This window comes from Delphinus delphis, chromosome 15, assembly GCF_949987515.2.
Source record: "Delphinus delphis chromosome 15, mDelDel1.2, whole genome shotgun sequence".
NCBI lineage: Eukaryota > Metazoa > Chordata > Mammalia > Artiodactyla > Delphinidae > Delphinus > Delphinus delphis.
The window spans coordinates 49217743-49230904 of NC_082697.1; the positions used below are offsets into that span (position 1 = coordinate 49217743).

Sequence of the window (13162 nt, forward strand, 5' to 3'; positions counted from 1 at the left end):
ATTGGAAGTCGGGCTTGGGGTGTCCAGCCTCAGTGAATGCTGGCAGCCAGACGGCCAGGGGGCAGATTCTCCCCTGGAGCCTCCAGGAGGGACCAGCCCTGCCAACTCCTTGATTTCAGCCTAAAGACTCATTTTGGACTTTGACCTCCAGAACTGTAAGAGAATAGGTTTCTGTAGTTTTAGGCTACTAAGTTTGTGGTAATTTGTTATAGCAGCCACAGGATGCTAATACAGTAGGGGAAAGTGTCCATGATCCAAGAAAGGAAAACAACCAGTTTCAAACAGAGGACATAAAATTCAAAGTGCTTCAGTAGCTGTGGAGGGAGACTAGGAAATGGGATGAAACCACTAGCGTTTTACACGTAGACCCTCTTGAGAAGTAATATGATAATATTTACCCAGGTCGCTAAATGTCATTGTGTTAGAATCACACAGCATGTACATTTTTTCTTCCTAAAATTATACCATTATATATTTGCACATCCTTGTTCATAGCAGCACTATTTACAGTCAGCAAAAAGTGGAAGCAACACCAGTGTCCATGGTCAGATAAATGGATAAACAGAACATGGTGTATGCATACAGCGACTGCCATTCAGCCTTAAAAAGGAAGGACATTCTGACACACACTGCAACACGGACAAACCTGGAGGACATTTTGCACAGTGAGATGAGCCAGACACAAAAGGACAAGTCCTGTATGATCCCTTCTACGAGGTCTCTAGAACATCAGATTCAGAGACAGAAAGTAGATAGAGGTCGCCAGGGGCTGGAGGGAGGGTGTGGGGTGTTAGTGCTTAGTGGGGACAGTTTCAGTTGGGAAGATGAGAAAGTTCTGGAGATGCTGGGGGTGATGGTGCACAGCAGTGTGAGTGTATTTAATGCCACTGAGCTGCGCACCTAAGAATGGTTAAGATGGTAAATTTTATGTATATTTTATCACAACTAAGATTTTTGAAAGCGTGCCATCATAGCCTTTCTGAAGGTAAAGTAGCAGTAGGCATTAAAAGCCTTCGGAAAGTGAAGGCTCAACGAGGCAGCCCCATTTCTAGGTCAGAGTGAGGAAAGCCGCAGATGCTCTAGACACCTGTGCTGTCATGGTTACGTTGGTTTGTGATTGTGCGTCACTTGCCCGGCCTGCCCTGCCACACACAGCACTGAACACCACTGGCTGTTGAGTCTCACTTCGCTGGTTCCTCACCCAGGGCGGAGGCCCAGGGCTGCTCCTCCCCCTTCGGTCTCACTCACTCCCAGGCTAACACTGTAAATGTGGCCTCTGTGCTGATGACCCCCAACATCACTTCTCCAGCCTGGCGCACTCCTGGATGCTGGGCTCATGCTGGGATGTCAGATGGCCGTCTCAGACTCATGGCTGAAGCTTTGAGTGCCACCTGCAGTGTCCCCATCTCAGTAAACAGCAGTCCCACCCTTCTAGCAACTCGGGCCAAAACGTCTTTCTCTCACCCGACTTTATGATCCATTGGGAAACGCTGCTGGCTCTGTCGTCAGGATACGTCCAGAGTCCCACCACTTCTCAGGCTTCGCCTGTTGCTCTGCTTGGCTTGTGGGAGCACTGCCTCATTGCCCCACCCTGCAGCCTTGGCTCACAGGCAGCCAGATAGTAGTGTTAAGGCAAATCCTGTGACTCCTGTGCTCAGAGCTCTCCCAGGGCACTGACCACCTTTCTGCTGCCAACCCCTCGCTCCCTCTGCTCCAGCCACTGGCCTCCTTGAGGCTCCCTGTGTGCCACGGATTTGCCTCCTCCTGCCCTTTGCACTGGCTGTGCCCTCTGCCCGGTGTCTGTCCAGGCTGCATTCCCACCTGGGACTCAGGGTCCTCCACCACGCTCATTCAGTTCCTTGTGGTTGTAGTGCTGGGATCCCTGTTTTCTTGCTGGTGGTTGGCAGGCAACAGCCCTTGGGTCCTACTGGCCACCCTCAGGTCCAGCCATGTGGCCCTCACAGCACAACAGCTTACTTCTTTGTGACCAGCTATCTGCTACAGTTAACACACGCACTGGCCTTCATGTTTGCCGCACACGGCTATCCCATCATATCCACAAGCCCTCTAAGGACCCTGTCCCCACAGCGTCCAGTCCTGGAGCAGCTGACGACACAGAGCCAGGTCTCTGCCCAAGGCAAACTGCAGTAAGGTCCCCAGTCGACAAGCCCAGCTTGTCAACTTTTTAGTGACCACTTTTAAGTATAGAGGGATGGTCAGGGACCTCAGATCCTTTAGGGAAGCCTCCAGCAAGAAAGGCAGAGACCAAAAACAAAAAAGAAAAAGTGGAAGGCACTTGAAGGGAACAGAGTCAGTGCAGAGAGCAGAAGAAAACTTGGAAAATGAAACGATTTATATTGTCAGGTTAAAGAACACATCACATTCAGAGAACTAGAACACACCCTGAGAAATTAAAAATGAAATAAAAGCATTTCTTTAATAAGAAATTAAAAACGAAGATCAAGTCAAGAATACATCCCAGAAAGTTCTTTAAAAGGCAGAGATACTAGGAGATGAAAGATAAGGACGAGAGCGTGATTAATGAGGTGCACTGCCGGACCAACAGTTGTGGGGAGGGGCCCAGAGACACCGTCATAGGGACCTTCAGGAGGACTGCGTCTCCAGGTGAAAGGGCTCTTCCTGTGAGGAAAAAGTACCCCCAACAAATATGGCGAATCCTGCCAATAAAGAGAAGGGAGATTAAAACAGGCCGCACACAAAGCATTATGACGGGGTTGGTATCAGAGGCCACAGCACGTGCAGGAGTGGGGTGGATGGCCTTCCCACTGCATTGGGACAGGTTTCCACCCTACAGCCAGGTGCAGGCACCTGCCCAGGTAAGGGGAGAGTGCTGGCCTCAGATAAGGATGCTCAGGATGCACACCACGCACCCCCTCCTCACGAAGCTGCAGGGGCTTCTGTGAGATGAGGGGCACTAAGAAAGGGGAGGACACAGGGTTCCCAGCATGGAAGGTGGGAACGCGGGCTAGGAGCAGCGGCATGAGGAAACACAAGGAGTCGGGTGGGGCCGGGGGGTGGGGGTCTGGGGAAGGTTGCATAGAGCAGTAGGTGTGTGGACAGTGGAGGCATGGAAAGCAAGGGAATTGCTAAGCAGAGGAAGAAATTATGTAAGAAAGGCAGTGCTCTCCAGTGAAAAATATTTCTGTACTCCATGATGTGAATGCTGCAGAAGGCCTAGCTAAACTGGGGTGGGAGGGTGGTGTTGAATTCTTGCTTTTCATCATAGGAGGCCAAAATGCAGCATGTAAATTTGACAAGCCACGAAATAGCACCAGGAGCACATTAGTTAGACGTAGAGGCAGTGAACCCCCAAAACCATCCAAAGCTGAAGAGCAGAAAGAAGGGCTTCCGAATGGAGCCAGGCGGGCGGGAGTGGGGGTGGTCTGTCCTGTTTCAGCCTGCAGCGCCGCGGCTGCTGAGCTGCATACCTGTGCGTACCTGTGCTGGATAACTGTGCGGTTTCTTCTTTTCCTCCTTTACTTATTCTAAGGGGCCTGGGTTAGGCTAGGAGTCCAGGGGTGTCCCGTAAGGAATGACGCCTCCACTTCTGTTATGTGCAGAGAGGTGACAGGCTGGAGGGCACACTGCACGCTGCCCTCACATGTCCGGGAGCAGGGCCTGATCGTCCTTGATCCAGAGAAGAGCCGTGAGGGGGACCCTTTCGTAGCCCCTTGGGGGGGCCCACAGTGCCCCTTCTGGGAGTTGAGATGCAGGGAGGGGTGGAGAGGCCTCTGCGTCCAGCAGTGCCTCCTCTTCACCCTGATTAACGAGGTTGCATAAGTTGAACAGACATGTTCTCTGTTACTCCTGTAAATTCTGTTTCATCTTTTCAGCACATTTGCATAAAGCTTGAGTGTTTCCACTTGACTATTTTCCCGAGTATTCTCATGTGCATTTTAAGATTTTATTGTCTTTAAAGTAACTTGGAGCGGCTCTGTGAATATACGAAAAACCGCTGAATTGTACCCTTTAAATTGGTGAATTGCATGTCCATAAAGCTGTTAAAGAAATAAGGTGGTCGGAACGGCTGCGTTCCCTGAAGCGGCTGGAGGTGCCCCTGCCCCAGACCCCAGCCTCCCTGACCCCCACCTCCCACACCAAGATCTTCAAACAGCAAGCCTCCAAACTCCTAGTGATGACAGACGTAGGGAGACGGCAGCTTCTGGTGTCCCTGTCCCAAAGCACAGCAAGAAGAGCCTCCCAGTCACGGGGTACAGCTGGGCTCTGAGTGGGCGCCTTCCATCCACAAAGGACACGGCTGGCGACACTGCAACACCTGTGTCTAAAGACAAAAGTGGATTCCTGAACATGATACATGAGGAGTAACCTTGTCCATCTAAGACCAGCACGATGCTTTTATTTTAGAATTTTCTAAGCCCTCCCCCTTAAACCAGGGGCGGTTAATCAGTTCATCGTAACAGGTGATCTAGGATCACCCCTCCAGGTGCAGAGGCAGATGGCCTCTGGATGCCTCGGGCACTGGCTGGTCCCTCCAGGTGCTTGGGCAGAGCAGCCCAGGACAGCTGAGAGGAGTTCTCGGCAGCAGGGAAAGCCGTTGTATATATACGGCACGTAGTTTAGCTGCTTTATAGATGCTCCTAGAAAGAAGGTCAGATGCCTTTAGGTGGGCGAGCTGCAGGCCTCGTTGTGGACATTCGGGGTGAGCTACCATCAGCTTCTCTCCTGCCCCCGCCTGCCCACCCGCACGTCGGTGTGAAGTTTATGAATTGCTATAGGAGGCCCTAGAGCATTTTGCTTCTTGTCACCATGGCTGCTGCTGCTTATTTTTTCCCCCCATGGAATACCACATTTTATACATTCTTGTGTGGATGGACATTTGGGTTGTCTCCATTTTTTTGGCCATTACAAATCCTTTGTCTACAAGTCTTGCTTTGGACGTCTGCTTTCATTTCTCTTGAGTAACACCTAGAAGTGAAATGACTTCTTTCGTGTGATTGTGTGGTAGGAATAAGACTAACCTTCTTAGGAATTTCCAGACAGTTTCCCAAAGTGGTTGTGGAATTTTCCAGTTGGCAGCAGCGTGTAGGAGAAGTCCAATGCTCATCCTCCAAACACTTGGTGTGTGTGGTGTGGCCAGTCTTACATTCTGGCCACTCAGATACACATGCACCTCACTACAGTGGGGATTTACATTCCCTAATGGTTAATGATGTTGACTTGAGACCTGAGTCTTTTGAAACTTGTTCTATGGCCCAGTATATAGACTGTCTTGATAAATGTTCCATGTACACTTGTCAGGATTCTACTTATATAGGCTGGAGTGTTCTGTAAATGTCAGTTAGGTTGAGGTGCTTCTGATAAAAGACAAGCTGTTTTGAAAATGTTACAATTCAAGGACAGTGGTAAGGAGCAGGTGCAGGAAGGAGGGTCGCTCTCCTTGTGAAGGGCTGTGCTTTCCCATGATTTCTGTGACTGGGGCTTCTGTGGCTGGAGTTAGCTGTGGTTGGAGAAGTTGTTCTGGCTTCTGCAGATTATGTCTGCACGTCTGTAGCAGAAACAATATGATTTGCCAGTAAATTTCTCTTGTTAGAATAACCGCGTGGAAGCTGGGCCCATCTGCCTGCAGCTGGTTGCAGAGTGGGGTTCTCTCCTGGGGTGTTTCTGTGGTCTCCTGTGTCTGTCTGCCCGACGGGTGTTAGCTGGCTTGGAGGGGGTGTACTTCTCTGAGCTTGGTTTTTTGTCTCTTCTTTGCAAGAAAGGGCAGGTTCTTAATTTCCAGGCTCGTTGTTTTTTCTGAAGGCCTCTGAATGGAGTACTTTGGGCTTAGAGAATAGAACGATCCCCCAATCATCAGCTGCATGGACATTGATTTATCCTCCAAATTATAAAGAAAAATAAAGTGGACTTTTTTTTTTTTTGATTTTGGCTGTGTTGGGTCTTCGTTGCTGCGCATGGGCTTTCTCTAGTTGTGGCGAGCGGGGGCTACTCTTCCACGCGGTGCACGGGCTTCTCATTGCGGTGGCTTTTCTGGTTGCAGAGCATGGGCTCTAGGCGTGCGGGCTTCAGTAGTTGTGGCACTTGGGCTCAGTAGTTGTGGCTTGCGGGCTCTAGAGCACGGACTCAATAGTTGTGGCACACGGGCTTAGTTGCTCCGCGGCATGTGGGATCTTCCCAGACTAGCACTCGAACCCGTGTCCCCTGCATTGGCAGGTGGATTCTTAACCCCTGGGCCACCAGGGAAGTCCCCTTAGGAATCTTAAGGACATATTGGCCGCTGTGGATTTCAGGTCCCCAGCAAGCGAGGAGATTTAGGAATGAGGGCCTTCGTGAGATAAGGAGGGAGGATTCAGACTCCATGGTCTCAAGAAGTCAGCTGCTGCGTGGACTTCCAAGCCCAGTGTCTCAGGAACACGTGGGCCCTGGGATGGGGGAAGGCTAGAGAATCCTGAGCTGTGGGTCAGTTGGCTTGAGCTGGTCCCTGTCCACGCACATCAACAGATGCGGGAGAGGGCTAACTGTGGCAGCGTCCACCAGCCTGCCCAGCACAGAACAGTGCTTGTGGGGGGCCTTGGCCAGAGTGGGTTCTCCACCGCTGAGCGCCCTGTTTGCCTGTACCCCTCCCCGAGTGTGCCCTGTCCATGCGTCAGCCCTTTGTGGTCCAAGGTCCGCCCTATCCCTGGCTGACTGCCTCCTCCTTTGCTCCCTCTCCTCCCCCCATCTTTCCTCTCTTTCTTTCTTGCTCTTCTTTGGTCTTTTTCTCCTTTTTTCTCTTATTTTCACGATGGAAAGTTCAAGCCTATAGAAAACTAGAGAGAATTGTGTGATGCCTTCCTGGTGTGCGCCCCCCTGCCCTGACACTTCTCAGCCATGCCAGCTGGGTGCGTACATGTAACCACATATATGCCTTACCCTCTAAATATTTCAATAAGTATATATCAAAAAAGCAATGCGCTGGGACTTCCCTGGCAGTCCAGTGGTTAAGACTCCATGTTTCCAACGCAGGGGGTACGGGTTCGATCCCCAGTCGGGGAACTAAGGTCCCACATGCCACATGATGTGGCCAAGAAAAAAAAAAAAGCAATGCACTTGGGAAAATTACCAAAATATCATTGTCACACCTATAAAAATTAACCGCCGTTCCTCAATATCATCAAATAATCAGTGTTCAGTATCCTGCATCAGTCAGTATTCAAGCTTCTAGTTATCTTATAAATACGATTAAAAGCTTTAAAAAATTTGAGTCCAGGGCTTCCCTGGTGGCGCAGTGGTTGAGAGTCCGCCTGCCGATGCAGGGGACACAGGTTCGTGCCCCGGTCCGGGAAGATCCCACATGCCGCGGAGCGGCTGCGCCCGTGAGCCATGGCCGCTGAGCCTGCACGTCCGGAGCCTGTGCTCTGCAACGGGAGAGGCCACAGCAGTGAGAGGCCCGCGTACTGCAAAAAAAAAAAAAAGTTGAGTCCAGACCCAGAAAGTCCCTGCATGGTAGTAGGTTGATGTGTGTCTCCTGAGTCTCTCTTTTTTTTATTAATTTATTTAATTTGTTTATTTTTGGCTGCTTTGGGTCTTCGTTGCTGTACGTGGGCTTTCTCTAGTTGCGGCGAGAGGGGGCTACTCTTCGTTGCAGTGCGCGGGCTTCTCCTCGTGGTGGCTTCTGTTGTTGAGGAGTACAGGCTCGAGGCTTGGGAGCTTCAGTAGTTGTGGCTCGCGGGCTCTAGAGCACAGGCTCTAGTTTTGGCGCACAGGTTTAGTTGCTCCGCGGGATGTGGAGTGTTCCTGGACCAGGGCTCGAACCGGTGTCTCCTGCGTTGGTAGGTGGATTCTTAGCCACTGCACCACCAGGGACGTCCCTCTCCTGAGTCTCTTTTTTTTTTTTTTTTTTTTGCGGTATGCGGGCCTCTCACTGTTGTGGCCTCTCCCGTTGTGGAGCACAGGCTCTGGACGCGCAGGTTCAGCGGCCATGGCTCATGGGCGCAGCCGCTCCGCGGCATGTGGGATCTTCCCGGACCGGGGCACGAACCCATGTCCCCTGCATCGACAGGCGGACTCTCAACGACTGCGCTACCAGGGAAGCCCCTGAGTCTCTTAATAAAGGTTCCTCTCCATCGTTTTTTCCCTTAAAGACAGCAGGTCCCTTGTCTGTCTCTGTCAAGGGTCTCACGGACTGGGTTTTGTTGATTATATTCCTCAGTATTGTTAACACATGTTGATCATTGTATTTCCTGTAAATTGGCAGTTGGATTCCGGGTGGATTCAGGCAGTGTCTCGCTGTTCCATCAGGAGACACGTGGTGTTTGGGTGTGTCTTCTGTGCCCTTGGGGGCACTGAACATCGTATTGTGTGATGTGTGACGTGTTGTTACCTCACCAAGGATCGCGGGCAGGACCTGCTGTTCTGGTCCCATCACTGCTGCGCTTAGTAGCTGGGATGCTCTGTACAGAGCTATTGCCCTCGTTCATATACTGTGGCCCCATTATGCCTGTGTAGGGAAGGCAGGCCCACCACTTGATTCTTTCCCTTTATGGGTTAGTTTTCACAGTAATAAGTGGGTTCCCTAGTGTCTCCAGTGATGATCAGTGACTTTTACTGCAGTCACTCCATTGTGAGTTGAGGCGAGTTTGGTGTGTCCAGTCAGTGCTCAGATCAGCTCACTTTTGTGTTGGCTCCTGCGTTCTTTGATGTTGACCTGACAAAGTCTTTCACAGCATCTTTGCTCTCAGGGATGACAAAATAGTCCAGGCTCAGCCTGCACTTTCCCTAGCACTTCTCCAAGGGTCCTGGTTCCCTCTAATGGGAATTGGAATGTAAATACCTTCACCTGGGTGCGAGGGGTGCTGACTGCTAAGTGGACAGAATAGAAAGTGATTGTTTTGTTTTTAGTACATCATGAGTGATGCTTCATGGTGGTACTTAAAATTCAAAGTCAGAATTATAGGGTATTTGCCTGGCATCTTCAGTCTTATATCTTTTTCTCCTTTCTCAGTCGTGTTGGGGATCCCAGTCCTCAACAACACATGGCCTGGTGGAATTCGAATATCCCTTGTTACTTGGTGTTGCTGCCAGAAATGTTAATGATCATTTAATTTTCTTCTATAAATCACTTGATTTTTGCATATTCAAAGGATTTTTTTCTTTTCCTTTAAAGTCTAAGAAATTCACCAGAATAAGTCTTGTATGAGGTCTTTTGGGGATGGGAGTTGATATTCTTAGGGATGTGATATATTCTCTCAATAGGTAGTTGACCCCTGAAACATGGTAAGTCAACTGTACTTCAATTAAAAAAAAATAAGATAAAGTCTCAAGGAAAAAAATAAGGAAGAAAACAAATATGTAGTTAAAAACTTTTTTTTATTCTAGGGAATTTTTCTTAAGTATAGTTTTCAATTTTATTTATTTATTTTTTATACAGCAGGTTCTTACTACCTATCTATTTTATACATATTAGTGTCTATATGTCAATCCCAATCTCCCAATTCATCCCACACCCCCACCCTTGGTGGCCATACGTTTGTTCTCTACATCTGTGTCTCTGTTTCTGCCTTGCAAACCAGTTTATCTGTACCATTTTTCTAGATTCCACATATATGCATTAATATACGATATTTGTTTTTCTCCTTCTGACTTACTTCACTCTGTATGACAGTCTCTAGGTCCATCCACGTCTCTACAAATGACCCAATTTCGTTCCTTTTTATGGCTGAGTAATATTCCATTGTTTATATTTACCACATCTTCTTTATCCATTCGTCTGTCGATGGGCATTTAGGTTGCTTCCATGACCTGGCTATTGTAAATAGTGCTGCCATGAACATTGCAGTGCATGTGTCTTTTTGAATTATGGTTTTCTCTGCATATATGCCCAGTAGTGGGATTGCTGGGTCCTAGGGTAATTCTATTTTTAGTTTTTTTAAGGAACCTCCATACTGTTCCCCATAGTGGCTGTATCAATTTACATTCCCACCAACAGCGTAGGAGGGTTCCCTTTTCTCCACACTCTCTCCAGCGTTTGTTGTTTGCAGATTTTCTGATGATGCCCATTCTAACCCGTGTGAGGTGATACCTCATTGTAGTTTTGATTTGCATTTCTCTAATAATTAGTGATGTTGAGTAGCTTTTCATGTGCCTCTTGGCCATCTGTATGTCTTCTTTGGAGAAATGTCTATTTAGGTCTTCGGCCCATTTTTTGATTGGATTGTTTGTTTTCCAATATTGAGCTGCATGAGCTGTTTATATATTTTGGAGATTAATCCTTTGTCTGTTGCTTCATTTGCAAATACTTTCTCCCATTCTGAGGGTTGTCTTTCATCTTGTTTGTAGTTTCCTTTGCTGTGCAAAAGCTTTTAAGTTTCATTAGGTCCCATTTGTTTATTTTCGTTTTTATTTCCATTACTCTAGGAGGTGGGTCAAAAAAGATCTTGCTGTGATTTATGGCAAAGAGTGTTCTTCCTATGTTTTCCTCTAAGAGTTTTATAGTGTCTGGTCTTACATTTAAGTCTTTAATCCGTTTTGAGTTTATTTTTGTGTATGGTGTTAGGGAATGTTCTAATTTCATTCTTTTACATGCAGCTGTCCAGTTTTCCCAGCACCACTTATTGAAGAGACTGTCTTTTCTCCATTGTATATCCTTGCCTCCTTTGTCATAGATTAGTTGACCATAGGTGTTTGGGTTTATCTCTGGGCTTTCTATCCTGTTCCATTGATCTATATTTCTGTTTTTGTGCCAGTACCATATTGTCTTGATTACTGTAACTTTGTAGTATAGTCTGCAGTCAGGGAGTCTGATTCCTCCAGCTCTGTTTTTTTCTCTTAAGATTGCTTTGGCTAATTAATTAATTTATTTGGCTGTGTCGGGTCTTAGTTGCAGCATGCAGGATCTTTGTTGCAGCATGCGGGACCTTCATTGCAGCATGAGGGCTTCTCCAGTTGTGGTGCATGGGTTCCAGAGCGTGCAGCCTCAGTAGTTGTGGTGTGTGGGCTCCGCAGTTGTGGCACGCAGGCTTACTTGCCCTGAGGCATGTGGGATCTTAGTTCCTCGACCAGGGATTGAACCTGTGTCCCCTGCATTGGAAGGCAGATTCTTAACCACTGGATCACCAGGGAAGTCCCTTAAGTATAGTTTTAATATTTGTTCTTTGCTTTGATTTTTCTTCTGAGGGACTTCTAATATCCATATATTAGATCTTCTTTGCCTTACTTCAGTATTTGTCAGTTTCCCTTGAATCCTTTTTACCTTTCTATTCATTTGTTTCTTGAGAGTTTTGTTGAAGTATAACATATATACCAAAAAATTCATCCATTTAAAGTGTACAGTTTGTGAATTTTAGAAAATTTATAGAGTCATGCCCTTCACCTCAGGCTAGTTTTACAACATCTCTAGATGTTGTAAAGGGATCCAGAAAGATCCCTTGTGCTGTTTGCAGTCAACCCTTGCTTCTACCCCAGAATCCCAGGAAACCACTGAGCTCTGTAGGTTTGTCTTTTCTGAAAATTTTCTGTAAGTGAGAAGATATAATTTGTAGTCTTTTGTGCCCAGCTTTTTATCTAGCAGAATGTCTTTGAGGCTCTTTCATGTTGTATGTGTGTCAGTATTTCATTCCTTTTCGTGGCTGAAGAGTAGTCCTTTGTATGGAGGGACCACATCGTGTTTATCCGTTCCTCAGCTGGTGGACATCTGGATTGCTGCTGCTCTTTGGCTGTTTTGAATAATGCCGCTTGCTGTAAACATTTGCATACACGTCTTTGTTTGGACCCACGTTTTCCTTTCTCTTGCGAAGATCCCTAAGAGTAGAGTTTCTGTGTTGTGTGGTTGGCCCTGGTTTTCCAGATTTCCCAGACCATTTCCCACCCTTCCTGGCAGCGTCGGAGGTTCCTGTGCCTCCACTTCCTCGGCAACACTTGCTGTTGTCAGTTGTCTTCATTACAGCCGTTTATGGTTTCAGTTTGCATTTCCCTAAGGACTCAGGATCTTGACCATCTTTTCATGTGCTTATCAGCTATTTATTTATGTTGTTTGATGAAATGTCTGTTTAAATCTTTTGCCCATTAAAATGAATTGTGTTTGTCTTCTTGTTGAATTTTAAGATTTCTTTATACATTCTGGATGCAAGTCCTTTATGAGATATATGATTTGCAAAGATTTTCTCCCAGTCTATGTCTTTTAGTTATACTAATGGTGTCTTTTTTTTTAATTAATTTTTATTGGAGTATAGTTGATCTACAGTGTTGTCTAAGGGTGTCTTTTAAAGAGCAAAAGTATTAAATTTTGATGAAATCCAGTTTATACTTACAAACAGAAACTTATCTTCTTTTTGGAGAGTTTCATTCTCTGCAACATCATGTGTGTATTATCCCACTTACTCTTTATTATTTCTGATGTCCAGGGTCTACTTGCTGGAGTCAGTTTTACTAAGGCCTCTGCACGGCTGGGGTGCCTGTCGGGATGGGCGGGTCTGTGCTGTGCATAGCGCCTGGATCCTGACTGCAGTAATGCCTAAAACTTCAGCACACTCAAGAAGCATGGCTTTTGGCTTGAGAGCAGGGTCTTATTCTGTGGTTTGTGGTTCATGGTTCTGGGCACTGTTGGCAGCATCTCCCCAGATGCCACCTGTGCCCTGGCTGGAGCTGTTGCTGGCACTCCAGTCAGAGGACCTAATGGCCCTTACTTTCAGCACTGCCCCTTGCAAGCCGCCTGCTTCTCTGAATGTGGTGAGATGTCACATGCACGACCCCCCCACCACCCAAAGTGTGAAGGCTCCGATAACATTCTCACTTGGCCATTGCAGGTGAAGGACTTAACGAGGTACTTGGATCCCAGTGGGCTCGGCGTGATTAGTTTCGAAGACTTCTACCGAGGGATCACAGCGATCAGAAATGGAGGTCAGTCACCCCACCGTGGGCTTCTGTCGCCTCACCCCTTCCTCAGCCCCCTCCCTCAGCCCCCCGCCCCCCGATTAGTGACCCTCACTCCTCAGGCTCCCTTTGCTGAGCCTTCTCCTCCTTAGAGCCCCTGAAACATCCCAGGTTTCAGAAGGCCCTCTCTCCCACCTCGTTCTTTGCTCCTCACGCACTGTCCTCCAGAATTCACTGACTCAGCTACTTATTTGTAATGTTAGAAGTCTACTGCCCCTTTCCCCAGAAATTTTTTTTTTTTAATATTTATTTATTTGGTTGCACCGGGTCTTAG

The 13162-nt window shown here is 47.6% G+C and overlaps 1 protein-coding gene across 6 annotated transcripts in view; it reads left to right on the forward strand.

Moving 5' to 3' along the window:
• RAB11FIP3 (RAB11 family interacting protein 3) overlaps positions 1 to 13162 on the forward strand; it is a 77834-nt gene that overhangs the window by 25979 nt on the left and 38693 nt on the right. For all 6 annotated transcript variants that reach the window (XM_060031370.1, XM_060031376.1, XM_060031371.1 and 3 more), the window contains exon 2: positions 12762 to 12855. In XM_060031370.1, the coding sequence (XP_059887353.1) occupies positions 12762 to 12855 (94 nt within the window). The remainder of the gene's footprint in view (positions 1 to 12761; positions 12856 to 13162) is intronic.